At 42.2% G+C, this 21,171-nt stretch overlaps 1 protein-coding gene across 1 annotated transcript in view; it reads left to right on the top strand.

Moving 5' to 3' along the window:
• The window catches only part of LRMDA (leucine rich melanocyte differentiation associated), a 1,077,594-nt gene that overhangs the window by 627,043 nt on the left and 429,380 nt on the right, over positions 1-21,171 (top strand). Inside the window, exon 6 of the mRNA XM_054572518.1 lies at positions 4,068-4,185. Coding sequence (XP_054428493.1) covers positions 4,068-4,185 — 118 coding nt within the window. The remainder of the gene's footprint in view (positions 1-4,067; positions 4,186-21,171) is intronic.

Genomic DNA, 21,171 nt, shown 5'->3' with positions numbered 1-21,171 from the left:
CAGTCCTCTTTTACCTGGAAGTGTGAGGGGGCAGTTACATAAGGAAATTGGATTAATAAGCAAGGAGAACATGGATGTGTTTATTGTAAATTAACTTTGAGGCACATAGAATTCAAGCAAGCTAAAGCTTAAAAGGGGCTTAGGCACCATTTAGCTGATTTTATTCCTTATACAAATGGAGAAACTGAGGCTCAGGAAGGTGGTAGAGATTGAACAAAGATTGCACAGCAGGGCAATCACAGTCTGGGTTCTTTCCTTTGACCTGTTAGTTGTTAGTCCCAAAGCTTTTTGTTAGGATGACCTCCCCTTATTGAAATCTTCTTCCCCATACTTTAAAGCTTTGTCTCTTAAGTGTACTGTGTTTAAGCATATACTAACTTTTTTGAAATTAATCACGTAACCAGTGTATTACCAAACAGGGTTGATATAATCCAGTCAAGAGCAAAGAAGCTTGATATTTTGTTGACGTGTTCACTCTATTCTTTTAAGCTTTGTGAAGGATTGAAAACAGTTTATGGGTCACCTGTTACTGCTTTCAGGGCCCCCAGAAAGGCATCAGTAGCTTATGCCGTCTCCTCTCTGACCCCATGCATAGGAGCAAGTAGGCAGCAAGAACTAATGGGAAAAGGCATAGAATACCATAAATGGAAGGAAGTAGGACAAAACTCACGTGACCCCATATCCAGTTCCCTCAGAATCTAGACACTTCATATGTATTGAGTAAAGTCTCCTCAGAAACAGAAACATGGCAGCCAACCCCAGGAGCAGACAATGGAGATCTGCGGTTGTGTGGTGTTACGAGGAAGCAGTTCTAAGCAGGAGGGGAGAGTGTTCGTTCTCCTCTCCCCTTGAAGTCTAGTTGGAAAATGCCAGAGCCTTGGGATTTGGTCAGAGAAAATTTATTTTGGAGCAACAAACAAACAAAGCCTTCCTGCTGTCCCTTTTTCCCCCTACCAGGTTTAAGTGTCTCCTTGGAGGAGTCCTTTAAGAAAATGGAGCATTCTATGTGAAAAGAGAAAGAACCCAAAAAGCTCTGTGTGGGGGTCTCACCTTTAGAGAATCCGTTTGCAGAGACAACTAGGTCTTTAAACACCTTCCTTCCCAGGACCTCTCTCCATAACCTCCCCTTCCACCCCACAGCCAGGAGTGCCCTGACTCCCATCCCCCGACCCTGAGACTGTCACCCAGCCGCCTTGGGAAGGTCAGAAAAATTGGAGTTACCCTCTGGAGCTGGGGACTGGAGACTTAGAACTTAGATGGATCTCTTTTCATTAAGCAGTGTCCTGGCTTAACAAGCAGTTTTATAAATCTGAAGCTGTCTCCGGGTGTCACAGGATTTATAGACGGGGGGTTTCTGCCATAAAGTGGTTTATGATGGCTGCCTTCTGTGTTATTAGTAGCTGTCTCTTCCTTCAACCATTGCTGTTTGATAATAGCCTTAAAACACCCAGAATTACTTACCTGCAAGCCCCATTCCCGATAGCCCCTGTTGACAGTCTGAATAAGTTTACTGCCCTTTTGTTGTACTTTACCTTCAAAACAAACTGATTGAACCATCAATAGCTCGTGGAAGCTGACAGAGGCATGTCATGTGGACTAGCCCTTGTGATTGCAGGTTATCTAGGGGAGTTAACCTTCCCCGCATTGTTAACTGAAATGTTTTATGTACTATGCAACTTTAGGATACGGCTGTGATAACCTCAGTAACTAAGTAATACATCACGGTAAAGAGATTTTGGTGTAACAAATAACCCTGGATTAAATTTACAAGGGTTGAATTGATATTGTAAAAACCTTCATTCTGTGGCTTCAGGAATCCTCTCTTGTATTTTTATGGCAAGCTTGTATTACACTCAGGATTGAAGCTGCAGCTTTTGACACCCTGACATGACCTAGAACAAAGGGAAATAGATCTCCCGAGACTGGGATGGGACAGGCAGGCAGAAAGCCCACTGACTTATCACTTGGCAGTTACATTAGGGACCCATTCCAAACCACCAAGGGGCAGGAAGGTTTGGTAGATGTGCCTGCTGTCTGTGTTCTGTGTACCACAGACACAGGGCAGGGCAGACTGTTGACAGAATTGGGAAGGGGGCTCTTCACTGGCTTATAGTCCTCATGATCCAAAATGAGTATTTTTCATGGTGTTACTTTCACTTAGATAGTGGTCCTTAGCAGGACCAGTGGCATCAGCCTCACCTGGGAACTTAATATAAATGTAAATTCCTGGCCCCACTGCAGATGTACTGAATCAGGAACTCTGGCAGTGGTGGGGGTGGGGGGCTGCCCTCTGTGTTTCAATAAACCCTCTAGGGGATGCGGACACCCACTCAAGTTTGAGACCACTGTACTAGTATCAAAGCTCCCTGAGAGCAGAAACCTTATCTGATGTGTGCATCATCTTGTTCTCAGCACCTGGCACGGTTCCTGGCAGGTGGCGGCTGCTCAATAATTGTTTGTTGGGTGAATAAATGTATGAGTACATGAAAGACGACATCTCTAAGGGAGGAACTTTGGACCCTGGGCTGAGTCTCAGACCAAACATTTGGGGAAGGCTTTCCCAGTGTCCCTCAAATGTCTCTGAGCAGCAACCACCTGGAAACTCCAGGCTGGCCGCCAGGATGGGAGTCAAGTCACCCCTAGTGTCAGGGTGACTGACAGCCTATTTCATGGGCTATTTCTTTGATTGTATAAGAAGAGTGCTCTGAACGCAGAAGCTCTTTGTCATCTAAAATTTTTAACTAGCTTAAAAGCCAGCACCTCTCTCTCTCTCTTTCCTTTGATTTCAGGGCTGTGATCCAAAGTGGGGTGAAATGACAATGTGCTGTCTGTTGTCATCATGGTTCCTGCCAGCCCCATGAAGACATCTTTCATTCCATCATTAAACATTGGCTGATTTTGTAATACTGCTGTTTTCTTCACCTGAATATTCATCTTTTCTCACCCTACACTTAGTGGGTGTCTTTCCTCCTTGGAGCGTCACTCCTGACATATTGTTTCTGTCTGCACACGTCTTTATTTGAAAGAATCTGTTGTCATCAAGACTTTGCCGCTACAAGCAGAAGGCGGAAGTTTTCTCTGACATTGACTGAGGCCACTGGGAGTTCTACTAGAGGATAGAAAGGTCATTTGGGCTCTTTGTGGAAATTCTCTGATTTGGGGTAAGGTTAGGAGTCATTTGGAGGGGAAAGGGAGAGGCTCAGGGAGAAAAAGGAAAAAAAGGTAATAGATTGAAGCCAAGGAGAAAGCAGGGAGGACCTTGGATGTTGGGGTGTACAGCTCTGGGGAGGAAAAGTATACCGTCAAAGAATTTTAGAGTATTTTGACTTTAAAAAATGACAAACATAAAGGTTATAACCAGAGGCCTCTAAGTTGTTGTGTCTGGCATTTGAGTGATCAGCGAAGTCTTTCACTGGACAAGCATATGCAGGCCACGTGGTGATGTGAGGCTGCCTTGCAGCTGTGAGGGCTGGCCTGGGAACCCAGGGCTCCCCTGAGAGTGGAGGCACACTGCTTGCCCCAAGTAACATTTGCATGGAGAAAAAGCTAATGCTTGGGGTTGCTTTAACGTTTGTTTCCCTGAAGCCTACTTGAAATTTCCTGCTCCTTCTCATCCTCCAGCAACTATTAGTTTCTAGTTACTCAGTGAGCAATATCAGGTCCCTTTCTCTGTGCTCTCAAAACTACTGCATAACCTCAATATTGGCACTTAGCTATGCTGATTTCTAATTTATCTGTGTGAGTCTATCATCCACATTACACGGAAAGCCAGTTTAAGGGTAGTGACCATGCTATAATCACCTCTGTAGGCATACCTAGGGCTTTGCACATAGTAGGTGCTCAAGAAATATTGAGGCAACTGAACTGGCTTAGAAATGAGGTGGTATTTTCTTGTGCTAAGCCTAATGAAGATGACACAAGGATGGGCAAAAAAAAAAATCATTCCTGTCTTTAAGAAGTTTATAGTTTAGGTGAGGACATCCACTGAACTACATTCCTGAATATCAGACAAACTGCATGGTGGTCACCCCAACCTCCCTGAGCAGTCTCTGCTTGTTCTCTTCCAGATGCTTTGTTCTGTACAAGCTGCCGAATTTAAAGTTTTTGGATGCCCGGAAAGTAACCAAGCAAGAACGAGAGGAAGCTTTGGTCAGAGGGGCATTCATGAAGGTGGTTAAGCCCAAGGTAAGCTGCCTACTTCCTGGTCTTCCCAAGGAATTTATGCTTCACCTTGCTGGTTACTCTTTGAGTATGGAGGATGTGCTCCTATGTGTGTGGAATGCTGGAGGGATCTCACACCGCGTTTCATCCTTGGGTACACTGTTAGCCAAACAAGAAATAGGCTGGGTGTAAATGGGGTCTTTCCAGACTCAGAGGACCTTATTTGTAAGGCGATTTCACGCAGGTGGCCCTTTACTGATAAAGCAGCACCATGCCTACCCTAATGGTGACTTTCTGGGGGTTGGGTGAGATTTCAGGCCTCTTTCTAGAAGATAGTTCATTTATAAGATAGAGCTGAGAAAGGAGAGAGCAAAGCACTGGTCCCTTTCTCTTTCTCAGGCAGCTAGGATTCCTCTAGCTCCTCACAGGGTGCTCTTTCCTGGGACTAAAGGGAAGCCACGGGGGAGTGATTTTTCTTGGGTCCACAGGTGAGAACCCAACAGCTCTTGGAGATCTCGGTCGTGGGAAGGTGATTTTTCTGATGTGTGCTGGAACTGGTACATGCTCCCTCCGTGTAGCTCTCTAGAGTTCGTGGGAATGACGTTTACTGACCGTCCAGCTGAGTCTACATTAAGGCTGTGGAAGCGACCACGGTATCACTGTAACAACAGCCCTGATGAGGCAGGGGATGCTTGGCTTTCAGACACAAGGACATTTTTAAGGATATGAACAACTATCTTATTAGGAGGAATTGGGGTCCTTCGATGAAGCCCAAGGCTGGGGAATGGACTTTGTGACCCTTGATGCCCCCTTTGGAGATCCGTCCCTGCCTGGGGCTCTGTGGAGCAACATGGCAATTTCCTTTGGGATCCTAGGTTGTGTGTTGAAAACACTGGTCCAGAAATCCTAGAGGTCTAGGTTTTCCTCACTTATTGACTTACAGTGCTCTGCACATGCATTGGAAATGATTAAGAGGGAAAGAGAAAAAAACCAAACAGAACCACTACAGAAAAAAGAAACCTCTTCCATCAAGTTGCTCAGCGGGCAGCAGACCTCAGGCTACTTTCTTTCCCTGAGTCCATGAGGTGCAACTTATTTTCCATTATGCTGAATACAATTGCTGGCAGTTGTGGAAATATACAATATGGAGGGTATAATTCTGGCAGAAAAATGTATGGTTACCTGTTTCAGCATGTGGAAAATTAATTGAGTGATGTCATTTCATAGCTATTAAAGTGTTAACAGTTTTCCTTATCGAGGCCAGATTGGATGTATTGTCATGACTGCCTTTAGTTATTTCAGCTTTTGTAATTTTGTCCAAATGAAATAATTTGCTTCTTGGCCTCATTTTTATTTTTTTTTTAAGATTCCAGAGACAGCTGCATCACCAAACCAAAGTACAACAAACGAGCTGTTTTTAATACCTTGGGTTCCTGCCCATCCTGCATTTCTCACCTTCCCATATATAGGCACTTTTCAGACTACATCAGTATTTCTTCTGCTGTCATTGCCTTTGACATAGGCAGCTCTGTGCTGTCCCTGGAAATCTGAAGGGGTACCAAGTACTGTATTGGAGTGGGGTACTTTATATGTACCTACCACTGTTCTAAGGTTCCTTCTACATAGATCTGTGAGTCTTCACATGACCCTGTAATGTAGAAACAAGGAGCATTGGCTTATTCGACAGATGAGGTAACTCAGGTCTAGAGATGTTAATTGGGCCATCTCGGTCACCAGGCTTGTAGGTGCTGGAGCTTTACCTGTGTGTCTGACCACAGAGCCATTGAGCTAAACCTTTTCCCCATGCATCTCTCTCTTCAAACAAAACCTCATAGGACAGTCTAAATAAAGGCAACAGGAGAAAGAAGGACTGTTGGGTTGGAGCAGAGGTGGTGGTGGAGGAAGACGTGTTGGGGCTCTGAAACCCTCCCTGTCTTTGAAAGCAAATGGGAATGGCTCCTTCAAGCCTGGTAATAGCTGGTTCTCTGTGTCATTAGCAACTTCAGCAGACATGCTCTTCAAAGCTCCAAGTTACTTTCTAATCAATGGCAGAAGTAGCTCATGTTTGTGTGACTGGCTCTAACATCTTTAGTAACTGATTAAGCTTAAAAAATAACCATTAATTATTTGAGGAGAAACAGAAGTACTCTGACAAAGAGTGGGGACCTTAGGTTGTTATCTTTTTGTAGAGTCCCATGATTTCCAAACTGGAATGAACTTCAGTAATCATCTTGTCTGAGATGTCATTTAATGGGGAAAGGGACTGGGAGAAGATGGCATTTTCTTAAGCCCTAGCATCCTGTGAGGCAGACTGGGACCAGAACCCAGGAGTCTGGGCTTTCAGTGAAACATCCTGCTTTTGCCATGATCCTTCAAGTACACCAGAGGATTCCTCTGTGCTCCTGGTCTCATATCAAACTGTATGCCTCTCATGAATGGCAGGTAATTCCCTTTTGTCTGTTTGCAGAGATATCACTGGTACTTTTCTTACAGATAGAAAGAGGCTAAATGAGCTCCTTGCTGAATTAATAAATAGATGTTTAAAAAGGTTGGTTCTCGCCTGCTCACAGTATATACAGACATATGTTTGTTCCTATGCAGGTGTGTATATATGCTTTCCATCTCTGTGTATATATACATATATATGTTCTGGAGGTTTGTGTATGCCTGGATTCAGCTCCTAAGTGGAGAGCAATTTCCTCCCTGTGAATTGCCGACGCTGTGCTGAGCACACTGGGTGAAGACCTATTTTTCATAACAGCGTCAGAATCTCAAGTTGGCTTCTGTCCTTTCCAAGGCAGCAGCGGCCTGTTGTGCTTATTCAGCAGAAGGCTCTGATGGATGATCAAGGGGGCCATGATTTGGGGAGCTGTTTTCATTTTATTCCTGACATAAAGTATTTGGGAGAATGGAAAATGCCTCTCCAATCACAGCCTTTGCCTTGGAGGTAGGGAACGGGCAGTGTGGGTGTTCTTGGCTGGTGCAAATGCAAAATCATCCAGGATCTAATAAACCCTATTTCCCAGAGGTTTGATTTGGTACCTGGCAGCCCTGGCACTTGAGCACAAGTTCTCTCTCGCTTTCTCTCATGATGACACAGTTGCTGCCCTTTGGTTTTTGCTGTTTAAAAGCTTCCTTCGGTCTGATGTCTGCTTGTCCTACAGAAAGATGCTGTCATTCATTAGAGAGTGAGTGATGCCTATGGCTACAATGGCTTCTTCTAGACTTGTGTGTGTGTGTGTGTGTGTGTGTGTGTGTGTGTGTGTGTGTGGTTTGTGGATTGTTAGTGGACTTACAACAGCTAGGCTTTGCTCATTTCCCAGAATTATGAAGAAAATATATATCTTTGTCAAATATTGGCCATTGAATCATGCCATTGTCCATTCAGAGAGTACCAAGCTGGAAGCAGAGAAGGCTAAGCCCCCCACCCCCTGGCAAAGAAAGGCTTCTGTAATGACCAGACCATGACCCCCTTCGCCCCACCAGGAAACATAGATCAAAGCAGTGCAGAGGACTGTCCAGGAGGGCGTGCGTGGCAGACACACCAGCCCTGCACATCAGAGAGACAGTTCAAGAATCCGACAGTCAGAATTGCTTAATTATGTCCTGGCTTTGTAATTATTCATCCCTGTTCTGGCAAAGAGCACAGTTGTCGTTTCTTTGACATAATTATTTAAAGCTGAGCCCTCTTGTTTACAGGCATGTATATAAAGTTGGCTACCAAGTATTTAATAGAAGCAATCAGGAGAGTAACTACAGGGGCAGCTAGGCTGAGAATTACAGCCTGTATTAGAAAGTGTTTTAACATGTGTATTTTTGCTCGTAATAATGGCCACTCTCTTAAAGGTTAGATATGGAAATAGGTGTGTTCATGAGTGCAGATAGGTACTTGAAAATATGTCAGCAAGTCTTTATACAAACATGCTTGGGTTTCCTATCATGTATAGCTTGTGTATTTGTATAGTTTTTCATAGTTGGCTTATTTGTTTGTGTGCATCTTTGGATCTTTGGAGGAGAGAGATATAGTGTGTATGTTTATAAGTGAGAGAAAGGGAGGGAGGGAGGAAAATGTGATGCATTAAAGGAATAAACTTCTGAATACCTGTACCTTCCACAAGTCTTTTCTATTCTCCTCCTTAAAGTAAAAGTTGAAAGTTATCTGGGTCCAAGGATCGCCTGCTTCTATGACTACACTACACAGTCCTAATCTTGTCACTTGGAGATGGACCCTAACTTCCCTGGTTAACTTATTTTTTTCCATCTATATGCATGTTTTGGAAGCAATGGGAAGGCAGGTGTCATCTGGTGGGCTGTCAGCTCCATGAAGGCAGGAACTTTGTTTTTCCACTTTCAAATCTCCAGTGCCTGGCCTATGGCAGAGGCTCAGCCAATATTTCTCAAAAGAATAAACGATGGCCCTGGCTGGTATGGCTCAGTTGGTTGGGCATCACCCACAGGGTGAAGGGTCACCAGTGTGATTTCTGGTCAGGGCATGTGCCTGAGTTGTGAGTTCAGTTCCTGGTCACGGGCATATGCAAGAGGCAACCGATTGATGTTTCTCTCTCAGATCAACATTTCTTTCTCAGATCGACATTTCTCTCCCTCTCTTTTCCCCTCCCTTCTCCTCTCTCTAAAAATAAATAAATAAAATCTTTTAAATGTATATATTAAAAAAAAAGAATAAACCATGAACAGAACATACTGGAAGATCCATCACAAAAGATGATCCATTTATTTTATTGCCTAAATATTGTCCTCTGGAAAAGCCGAAAGGGACCTCTGTCTTAAGGAGTTATAATAATTTGAATCTGTGTGTTGGCAGAAAAGAGAAATTCTGAGATATTTGTTTTTCGAAAGGATTTACCTGTTATTTGTTATGATGGTAAAGCTGAGGCTGCTGTGATCCCCGGGCCTGGGCTTCTTCATCAGGTACTTTGCTGGGGGAGGTGAGAGCACAGTCTGGGCTGCACACTCCCCATGATGGTTCACCTGGTTCTCTGAGTCCTTCTCTCAGAATCTACCTGCTCAGATGAGAGCTTTTAGGAATGAAAAGTAGCTTTTTTAGAAAACATGTTGGGGTGTTCCACCAGTCTGTATACAGTTAAAATGAGATTTTTCCCTCTCTTAGCTGTTGTATTGTTTTTTTTTTTTTTGTCTTACTGTAAAGGAGCACAGCCTGGTGGCTTGTTTGGGTCACTTAGCTGTTTTTTTATGCTTAGCTTAATTTTTTCTAAATGTTCCCTTGTTCTAAAGTACAATGTATATGTCTCTCCTATCTTCCGTTAGCTTTCTCTAGCCTATTGCAAAGATGTAAAATGTTATCAGAAAATACATCTAGATGGATTGCAACTACTAATATTCATTCTATACTTAATATTTTCAAGAATATATATTTTACACAAAGCCAGGGTATGCCTGTAAATAAATATTGTAAACCATAAGTACATACAGCTAATTAGACAATGAGCCAATATATGCTGAAAGCTCTCTACTGTGCCAAACATTTCAAAGAAAACTAAAAATGTCACTTGAACCCTGGCCAGGTGGCTCAGTTGGTTGGAGCATTGTCCAATATATGAAAAAATTACAGGTTCCATCCCTGCCCAGGCCACACACCTAGGCTGCAGCTTTGACCCCTGGGCAGACACATATGGGAGGCAACCAATTGGTGTTTCTCTCACATCAATGTCTCCCTCTCTCTCTCTCTTTCTCTCAAATCAATAAACATGCTCATGTGAGGATTAAAAAATAAAAAAGACACTTGATTTTCTGGATATTTCTAACTACCTGAATATGTTAGGATTTTATACTTCCTTTCTGTTTTTACATACATATTTCTTGCCTAGAGACTTATTCAGATTCTATTTTCAGTTACTTTAGAGTAAATTTTGAAGAGAGAAAATTTTTTACTTAATTTTCATTTTGGAAGATGCTTAGGTGGTATGTTTGGAAACAATACCAGGAGCCAAAAATTTGCAGTTTGTTTGGTTTTCATTGTTCCACCTAATTCACAATTTGCCACATTTATTTGAGGGGGAATCCCTTAAGGGTTTTTTATTTATCCATTTTTAGCACCATGGTATCCAATGTCTCAAGTAAATGCTTTGAGTATTACTCTTTAGAGGCAATTTGGGTAGCTTTTCATTGCCTTGCACTTGGATAGCAACTCTCTGAAATCAGAGATAGACTGTTGCATAAAAGTTGTGTCTCCAGTGCCCTGGCAAAGCCCTATGGACAGAGAATTGAAATCTGAAGTAGAGGGAAGGAAAGTGAAACAGTGGCAGCTGCTGGTGGTGGCAGCTTCTCAGAGCTGCTCCCAGAAGTCCCTGGGGTGTGGTCAGGTGCTGAGCACATAGTGGGTCTTGCTCTTCATTAAGCCCAATGCCTGGTGAGATATTGTGGTATCTCTGTTGGAATCGTTGGCTTTTACTACGTCCTAATAGCCCAGGTCCACACTTTTCCTGTTTTTGGCCTATAGTATGCTTACTTTTGCCCAAAGCCATTTGGACAGACACATGCCTAGAGGATCATGGAAGGAAGTGGTTCTTTTGGGGGAAGTAGGTAAGTCTTTCTAGATACTTCCTAGATACTCTGGAACATAAAAGTTGGGAGAAGTGTGGTAGATTTTGTTATTTGTATAAAGTTGTTCCTTTCTTTCTGCCCCCGGCAGGCTTCCCTCTGAGGGAGCAATACACTTCCCTGTCCCATTGACTTTGGCCTTGGCCATGATGCTTTGGCCAATGGGATGTGAATGGAAGTGACAGCATGCCAGTTCTGGGTCAAGGCCTTATGAGGTACCATGTGTTTTCACTCACTCTCTTGAATGTCTGCCACTTGCTATGAAAACAACATGAGACTCACACTAAGCAGACCTGGACCTGACCTGAAGTCTGAAGCTGAAGCAGGGCTACCCTGGCCAACCACAGACCTCTGCACAAGAAATAAATGCTTGTTGTAAGCCACTACAATTTTGAAGAATAGTGTTACTACAGAAACCTAACTAATACATAGGCCATCCGTCCACATATTCTTCTCTCTGGTCCTTCCCTGGCCACTTGGTCCAGAGCTCCTAACTAGAACACAATTTGGGTTTTAGTTAAGTTAGTGGCAGCTTTGGGTGTCAGAACACCAACTTCTGTAGTCTTTCTGCATGCGTAATTAATTAGGATCACAAGGCCAGCCTTAGGTGCATTACTACATGCAGTGAAACTTTTCTGACATGTGCGTAGAAGCAACAACTAGCATGTATTTAGTGTCCACTGTGTACTAGATTGTACTGTACAAGCAACTTAAAAATGTCATCTCTAAATTTCTCCTTGAACTTGAATCTAAAAATGAGGAAACTGATGATCAGAGAACTTCCATACACCACCTAAAACTGCAGAGCAATGTGGAATCAGATTCTTCCTTAGGTCTGCCTAGCCCTCAAAGCTCATGATGTGTCCCCTGTACCCCTTAAATTACATTAACTAGGCATGGGGATGTGGTAGGAGACAGGAGTAAAAAGGCAAGAAGGCTGGATCATGGAAGGCAGCCAAAGGTAACTTTGTCATTTTCAATTTTGACCTTGCCTTTGTGACTACTCCCCCAAACACATTTTGGTGAAATGCATGGGCTAGGCAGAGAATTGTAGAAGCCACGCTGAGAAGGTTCAGTCTGTTAGGCTAAATTTATGATTTTACTTGAGGATGAGGAGGAAATTTGGCAGAGTTTGAAGTGAAAGGAAAGTGTGGGCAAGTCTGTGCTAGGTCCCTCAGTGTCTGGAGAAGGAGTATAGTGCTCTGTGCATAGCAGGTGTTTGGGAAATCTGTGCAGAGGCAGCTGCTGGCCTGAGGCTGTTCAGCATTCAGGCAAGTGTTGGTGCTCAGGTGGCCACAAATGTCAAGGAGCAGGGGCTGAGAGCCGCCTTTCTGGGAATGCTGGGAGAGGTCTTCATGGTAGTAAGGTGCTCAGACACTGGGATAAGGAGAAAACCAATGATTCTCAGAGATACAATAGTAACTCATCTGGGAGGAAGCTGTTGGCTGTGAGATACTCAATACTAACTCACCTGGTGATGGGTACATGACATTCTAAAAGGTCCTTTGATGTGTTCTTACCCAAAATATACTTTTCCCTATGGTATCAGTTGCCTTATTTTTAAGAAGAGAATGTAAGTCTTCTTAAATGGGCCATGAAAAGTTGTCACCTGTGTGATCTCTGGTAATGACTGAGATGGAGCCTTAATAGCCAATTATATATATATATAATCTGTCCATTTCCAACTTGACCTTTTCTTGATCCACTCTAGAAGATAGTTTTTGGTATTTTTCTTTTGAAATTTATGTTTTTATTACTATTTTTAAAAAATAAGCTTGAAAGGGAAGAGAAGAGGAGAGGAAAATAGAGATGTTTCTTTAAGAAGGTGGGTTCTCACAGAATAAAGTTGGGTTGCTGATTTAAATTTACCCATTTTTACAACTAACATTACCCCAAATTCCATGTGCAGCTTCAGGGCTGGGCAGGGAGCTTCTCTTGAGAGAGGCTTTGGTGAACTTGAACTATACCTTATTCTTAACATGCTTTACTCCACTTGCCCCCAGCTCCCACTAATTCTTGCTTTAAGCCTAGTGATTCTAAACCAGTGATGAGGAGGAGTGGATTAGAAAAACAGGAACAACTTGTCTAGGAACAGAAAGAAGTCCAGAAACTGAAGTCTGAGAGAAGGGAGGATCATGAAAGCACCAGTGTTCCCACCCCTCAGTTAGACCAGGGCCTTGCCCTCTATCCATCTGCACTCTGTGGCTTCATAAAGCTCTGCCTGGCTTCGAAAGTTCCTTCTGGATCCAATGGTAGGGACTGAACCTTCAGGATGATAGGCATCCTGGAAGAGGAAACCTGTCAGATAGATGACTCACTAGGAAAAAAAATAAGGCACCTTGTTCTGAAGCTCACTTTGATTACATGTTAATATTCTTTGCAATTCTGTGGCTAAGGGAGAAGGAGAAAATGAAGATGGCATGAGTTCTGCTCTAGAGTTCTGGTTAATGCCAAACTGCTGGCAACTAATGGGAATGATGGCTGCCATAATGAAATACCACAGACTGGGTGGCTTAAATAACAGAAATTCATTTTCTCATGGTTATGGAGGCTAGGAGTCCAAAGCAGGGTGTTGACAGGATTGGTTTCTTCTGAGGCCTCTCTCTCTGGCTTGCAGATGGTCACCTTCTTGCTATATCCTCACATGGTCATCTTTATGTGTCCTCATGTCTTTACTATCTCTTTTATGTGTCCAGACTTCCTCATCTTATAAGGATACTAGCCACACTGGATTAGGACCCATCCAGTGACCTCATTTTAGCTCAGTCCCCTCTTTGAAGGCCCTGTCTTTAAACATAATCATATTTTGAAATACTGGGGGTTAGGGCTTAAATGTAAGAATTTGAGGGGGTTTGGATACAATTCAGCCCATAACGGTAGACAAGGAGAGTGAATATTAAAAAGATATTAAAGAAAAGTCATGTAAGCTTAGTGATGAAAGGGATGTTACTAATATTTAACACTTGTTCTTTTCATTGTCTCCAAAAGCTTAAGAAGCAGAGAAGTAGATAGGTTAACATTGTAGGGTAATCTTAGGTTGTCCAACTTGAATAGAGGCAAAAGTCTTCCCCAAGTTGGAATGAAATAAAAATCTGATCTATTTGTCTGAATGTGACTAACACATACATTTCAAGGTGCCATCAGGTGAGTGCCAAGCAGGTCCGTACAGGTAGGTGTTAGTATGAACTCCAGTAATGGCACTTATTCCTTCACAGAGTAGGCTCAGAGGAGATGCTTAGAAGAGAGCTTCATCTCATTTTAAAAAATTACCTTTGCCTTTGCCCCAAAGGTTTCCTTGAGGAGTAGAAAGAAGCTGTTTCATATTATAAGGGAGAAGAGTTATGACACATTACCACTGCTTCCTGCCTGTTTCTCCAGCAAGCTTATTTCTCCCTGCCAAGAACTCCAGGAATATCCAAGCTCCCAGATATCTACTGGAGCTGGTGAGAGTTGGTTACAACATTCTAGGAAGTATGCTTTTGCCTCTCTCTTGTTTTGTCTACCCATGGTCACTATGTACCTGCTCCCACTCCAAATGCTTTATCATTGTCCCTCTGACCAGGCAAAGTAATGTTTCACAAGCGTGATAGAGCAGGTCTGCCATTGGGGTCCCTAAAGGGTAGTGATACAATTAGCTCTTTTATTTGCTTTTCTGCTCCTTACAATGGAGTATCTTAGATTAACAGACAGAGCACCATCAATAATGTACAGATGCTCTGTAATTGGGGCTTCCTTTGATGCTAATTTAGCTGAGTTCAGTGCTATTGTCAGTGATAGCAATACACTCAGCCTTTATACCAAGGACACTGCAAGATAATTTTATTTTTCATGTGAATTTAAAAATATGGCAGTAGATTTTGAGCTGCATTACCTGAATTAGAACTCATTGTTTCTTTTCAATAGCAAGCTAATGCTCCTGTCTAGTCTCTAAAGATATATAATCATTCCAACAGAAGTAACGCCTGCTTGAGTGAGGTTGTAGGGTAATAATGTAGGTATAATAATTTATAGTTTTATTTTGAACATTTCACCTAAAAAGTCATATGGTGTGCTTTGGTGTGATATTGTTATGTTACAGAATTTCATGCTTATGATCTTGTAATAAAAGATTTTGTAATAAAAAGGGGCATTATTTGTGCCAGACCCTGTATTATTTTTCTTTTTTGAAGCGGGGAATTTTAAGGGAGGCTTCTACTTCATGACACTTTTAACTCATTGGTGAAATTTAGAAGTGAGTCACTTTGTTGTTGTTGTTGTTGTTGTTGTTATTTTGCATTGTCACAGAGCTATTTGGCTTAGCGACCTCTCCCATGTTTTATTTGCCCCATTTTTATTCATTTCTCCCCATCACCCAACCTTCACTTTTGTTTTTGACATGATTCAAGGGGTTGCCTCCAACTGTCCTTTGGGGAATGTTTAAAATCTGAATTTATTGTGGCTGCAGTATTCCATGGAAAACCTATGATTCTTACTTTGTTCATAAGCTGCTGTTGTCAGATATGCTGCTCCGTTTAGGGGTCAGCCCCATTCCAAGTTTCAGGATTACATTTAGGTTTGGAATAAAAGCCGAATTTCTATCTTTTGCCATTCATTTCTCCTTTGTTAATACAGGGAATAGAATGCCTCCTTTCACATTTTTTGAGAGGATTAAATCAGGTAATATGTGTAAGGAGCTAACACTGTTCATAATATATAGAATCAGGGTCAGCTAGTGCCCTTAGCAGTGTAGTTTTAAAACATCTCTGTTTTTGTGGCATTGCTGTCATTGGTTTGTGTGGGTAAACATGGGGAAAGTAATTTTGGCTTGAGATGGGATGTATTAGATGGCTGGGGCAACCATAACAAAACACCATAGACTGGGTGGCTTAAATAAAAGAAATTTATTTTCTCATAGTTCTGGAGCCTGGAAGTCCAGACCATGGTACCAGCATGGACAGATGGTCAGTTTTGGTGAGAGCTCTTTTCCCAGCTTTCAGATGGCCACCTTCTTGCTATGTCCTCACATGACAGGGGAGAGATAGATAGGTAGGTGGGTAGATAGATAGGTAGATAGATAGATATTAAAGATTAGTAGGTTAAGGCTTTAATATATGAATATTGAGAGGATATAATTCATTCCAAGAAGGGGATTTTGCCCTAATATTCCTGGTGGTTTAACTGAGCTTTATACTTAAAATGCTTCTAAGGCTTTTACTAAACGTCTACCTCTGGGTGAGAGTAGAACACATAAAAGAAAGAAATATGGGAGGAGAAAGAAAGTCTCCTGATCATCTTGGGGAAGCTGGGGCCCCTGAATTTGGGGTCTCCCTAGGCACTGCAGAAGGCCATTTTGTTCTTGTGTTGATGGTGGCGGGAGGGAGGCAGGGCAAAAAGGAGGTGCAAGAAAAGTTGGTGTGCTGCAGAGGCTGGAGGAGCTTCCGCAGTCACTGGTGGGAACCAGAGGACCATGGTGTAGCAGCTCCAGTGAACTGCAGTGGAGCAGAGAAGTGTCTGTGTGGGGCCCACATTGGGAAAAAGATGCCTGGTGCAAAAATAAGCCCTTAAGCCCTTTCATCTGGGTGACCTTAGACTCAACTCTCTTAATCCTCCTCCAATTCCCTTGGTGAATCTGGAAATCAAGGCTGATGTTTAGATCCTGGAATTTGTCACTGTAGTCAGCCTGCTTTTGCCCCTTGGTAGAATGGAGAAAACTGGGAAGTGGAATCTTGGGGTTGGTTATACACATCCAAAGAACATTAATTCCTCATCAGAAGGGCTTTGAAAACCCAAGGTTGAGATGTTGGATCTCTGGAGAATTAAAAGAGAACCAAGACCTATAGTACATAAAGACACGTTATTTTGGGGGCGGAGAATCAGTAATTTCTACACCCATTCTAGATTTTAGCCATGGGATGTTTTGGAAAAGATTAAGCTACACATTATTTTTTTTTCTGTGTGTGCAGAAAACCCTCAATACCAATTTGTGACTTCAGCACTTTGAGATTACAGAGGCGTAATCTGAACGCTGTGAATTGCGTTTGCTTAGGTAAAAATGGTAGGGTAAGTAAAGCAGACTAAAGAATGAAAAGCTTTCCTTGCATCCCCTCCCCTCTTCTTTTGCACATTATATGACTAAATGTGCAACTTTGTTCACGTAACTGCTACAAACAGTTCACTGTGTAGGCCAAACGCTCTCTAATGCAGTAAAATTAAGAAATAATATGCTTTGAAAGTGATTTATGAGTGTGGTTAAACTGCCAGATTTACAAAGAAATAGTTCAGATCTTGGGAAGCCTCCGGAGTCACGTCAAAAATGAATTTGACCATGATTTAAACTGCTACTCTTCTTACATGACATTTAATATGTGTACTTTGGAGGCCCATATGTCTTTAATAAAATAGCATTAAGTTTTAAATATGATATGAATGCAGCCAGTTTCTAAATTCATAACCTTTTCCACAACTCCAAAATGCTAACCAATAAGGGAGTTATACACGCAATAAAACATAAACCTTAGAAAATAGCTTTTTATTAAAATGGTTAGACAGTTGGCAGCTGGGTTGCAGTGTAATAAATACTTACAGCATTGTGGGTTTATCAGACATTGTTTACCCTGCAAGCAACAGGGACCAGACGACTAATTATAACCCCTGTGCAAAAGCAGGTCATGCTGTGTCCCCCTGAGTGTGTTGGACAGGCAGAATAGTGTTTTTGAGGGTCCTGGACAAGGAGTCCAGAGATTTTGGTCCTAATCCTGTTCTACAATTTAAAGGAGTGTGACCTTGGGCAAGTCACTACATTTCTGCAGTTATTCAGGTCTTTGTTATGGAGCAGCAATACCTTCCATATCAATCTGTTGTGGCAATAAGAAATAAATGCATGCAGGGCATCTGGCAGTGTCTGGCACATAGTAGATGCTCAGTAAAGAGAAGCAACTGCTTTGAAAGAAACCTTTCATAAAAAATTATTTTAGGCACAACCTGCAGTTGTCCCGAAAATAGTCCCTTCTAATCAACGATGTTCTATTACCCCTCCAAGGTGGCATGCAGGAAAGGTAAGCCCTTTAGCCAGGGATTGGCATGAACCTCCCGGAGAATGAAGAGGACACTCCTTGCTTTATTTGCCTCTCAAAGGCATGAGCATGTCAGAAACGATAGAGGCGCATGTTTGATTTAGGGGGAGCAGGGGCTGTGCTCATGGCCCCCATCACTCAGCTGTTCCCGCAGATGGACATGAGGTCTGCCGTTCAGCCTCTTCCTGCTGCTTGGGTTTCCTGTTCGTAGACAATATGAATTATTCCTGTAAGGTGTACTGCACCACAACCAAAGGACTTTCAGTGCTGCTGCTGCTGCTATTGCTACTGTGTTTGCATGTGTGTGCATGTGTGTGTGTGTTAATATTTAAACAGATCTCTCTATGGAGTAGTTTTAAAGTAAGACTTCACAATCTACATATTTCTAAATGTTTATATGCAATTTGTTTTTCTCTATCTCAGATGAAACAACCAGTCTGGCAATGATCTGATTGTGTTTGTCCATGCAACTAAATGTTACCACCCTCCGCGAACTTCCTTAAGGAGGGATTCCTGAATTTCCTGAAAGGGGAATTATAAGTTACACTTGAGCTTAGCCTTTGAATCTCAGGGTTCAGGCATATGTGTGGTAATCAAAGATTAAAAGGCCCAGGGACCATTTTGTTCTGTTTTATTTTATTTTTGTATAGTATTAAAGCAATGTTATGATCTCATTAAGGGAAATTAACAAAGAAAATCTTTTAACTGTATTCCCTATGTGCTAACTCTATGCCTTTTCATTTTTCTCTATTCTTTTCGAAACCTTATTCTTTTCTATAGATATTTTATGTGTGTTTAATGCTCTACTTTTTTACCTCATATTTTTATGGTGCTACTTTGTAGTCCTCAAATTTATTATTTTTATGGACTTTACAGTTCTTCATCAAATTGATATAAATACTATCAGTTATGAAACCATTTTCCCACTGATTTTAGATTTTAACTCTATGTATAAAACGTGTGTGTGTGTGTGTGTGTGTGTGTTTCCTTTAAATTTCTTTCAGGATCATTTTTTCCAGGGAGTTTATTGGATCACAGAGTGTGGGCATATGAGCAAGTTTAGACTCTGTATAAGAATCCCTAGTACCGTTTTCAAGTTGGCAGTTCATCCTGGATGAGTGATTTCATCTACCCAGGCTGGAGGAAGAATGTAGGTCAAAAGGGACACTTAACATTTCTAAGGCTCTCTTTGGGAATGGGCTTCGCAAAGTCTCATTGGTTGGTATGGTTCTGGGAGAAAGGCTTAGAACCTGCAGGAGCTCCCACAAAGCATGTATTGACCTGCTAAGTTGTAGTCCTAGGGAATTACAGGTTCCCTAGAGCATCCCGAAAATTATTAACAGCATGTAGCCCCGATCAGTGTGAATGTGCCTTTAGACTGTTAGCCAAATCTTTGCATAATACCAATCATTCCACCTATAAAAGCACAAATATGTTATTGTTCTCAATAGGCAGTTTAATGCAGCTTTGGGAAGGAAAAAAGAGAAAAGAAGATTACAAGCTGGCTGATCTTGCTTTTATTTCTCTTAAATCTATCCACACTTCTCAGGGGTTGTACTTGTTTAAAGATTGTATGCAACTGTGCAGTCTGTGTGATTTGGAAAGCAAATCAAACTAAATATGAAGTTTTCAGTGCGTGCTGTTTTTAGGATTTCATGCATTTATTTCAAATATACATTTCTTCCCGAGTAGTGCTAAACCTATAATCTTTTTCTTGTTACATTTCTTTTCTGGGGAGGGAAGCCTAGAGGGTGACTTAGTTTTGGAGTGGAAGGTTTCTATTAACATCTACCTCCTTCTTGTGTGGCATTATTCACAGCAGAGCTATTAAAGCTAATTATTTTCAGGTTTCTATCAAAGGGGAATATTTGAGCTGACAAAAAAAAGCATTTATTACGAAGAAAAACGGCCTGTTTAAATAAGAAAAGGGGTCATTATCATATGCACCCTACTTCCTCTGCCCAGTTATTAGCCTGTGTAGAGGGAGGGGCCAGGATACCCCAAGGAGTCTGTGAGGGAGGCTCTAGGGGGCTGTGCTCTCTGAGACTCATGGTGCCCTAAGAGGGGGTAGTGCTTTTTCCGTCTCACTTTTCTGCAGCCCACCTGGATTGCTCATTGACCTTGGAGGTGGTATCTGTCTCTCCCTCTCTCTTCCCCTTTCTTTCTTTTTTCTCTGTTTTTAACCTTCCTTTTAATTATTTGCATTTCAAAGTCTTGAATGTGAACATGGAGAGATACTAACTTTGAAAGCATTTTCACACACATGATCTTTTTCTCAGGCTCACAATACTGATAAGAGAAATGTGGAAAAGGTGGTACTTAGTTTTCCAAGGAGGGCATGCTAAAACAGAGAGGTTGTGGGAATCACTGAGTATTCCTGGAAGAAATGAAAGTGAGAGCAGAACTCAGGCCTCCTCTTGGCTCCGCACTTCGCTGTTGTATAATTTGTAACTTGGCTGTTCTGAAGATGTCTGGACTTAGGATGAGAAGACACAGCTCAGGAAAGGAGAGCCCAAGCCATTGGGACACCATGTTACTATCCGTAAATGCTCCTCCGTGGGCACAAAACGGCAATGGCAGCTCTTCCAGAGGTGGCAACCATGGAATTCAGGCCAGTCCCCACCTCCCAGGAAGGTCTACCATTTTTTCAAAAATGTGTGTATACCTAGGAGCAGAAAGAGGAGCAGGCTGTGTAGTTCGCTTCCAAATTGTCCCTTATCTGCCTGCTGGCATCTATGTTGACTTAACCTAGTTAGGACCACAGCTTACTTTTCTTACACATCACCTATACTTTCTCCACACTACTGGGAGGCAGGGACATGGTGAGGAATCATATTTGCTCTTGTGTGTCTAGCTTGCAGCAGCTCACATCTTCAAACCACTAGTGTTTTCTTTTGTAAACTGCAGGAGGGGACCTCCAGGTCAGAAATTCCCACCCCAAACCATTGGCTGAGGAAGAAGGACCAAAGCCAGAGAAGAATTGGGTGAAGATCTGTGTGTTACTGTCCCGCTTCTATGTGCTTGAGTTTCAGAGCCAGGCCACCATCCTCATACTTGGAATTCATGGTGACTGGACACTGTTTTAAAAGAAAAATTATATTTCACTTTACTTTTATTCAAAATAAGCTTTCTAGCAGGGTGAAATTTTGACAGAGGCAGCTGGAGATCTTCAGGTTATAGAAAAATGACAGCGTAGTCAGCTTTTTTGCTATCTGTCTCCTGTACAGCAGGTTATCTGTCTTTGTCATGGCTAATGGCAATTTATGCTCTCCATGACCACTGGGAAGAAAAAATATTCATATTTTAAAAATGCACTGAGACAGATCTCTTCCCAATCGGGGACATGATCATGCTAGAAGGAAGGAAGTCGAGCTCCCAA

Source organism: Pteronotus mesoamericanus, unplaced genomic scaffold (genome assembly GCF_021234165.1).
Source record: "Pteronotus mesoamericanus isolate MK-2021 breed Mesoamerican mustached bat unplaced genomic scaffold, CSHL_Meso_final contig_24, whole genome shotgun sequence".
NCBI lineage: Eukaryota > Metazoa > Chordata > Mammalia > Chiroptera > Mormoopidae > Pteronotus > Pteronotus mesoamericanus.
This window is presented reverse-complemented; position numbering and strand designations above follow the sequence as displayed.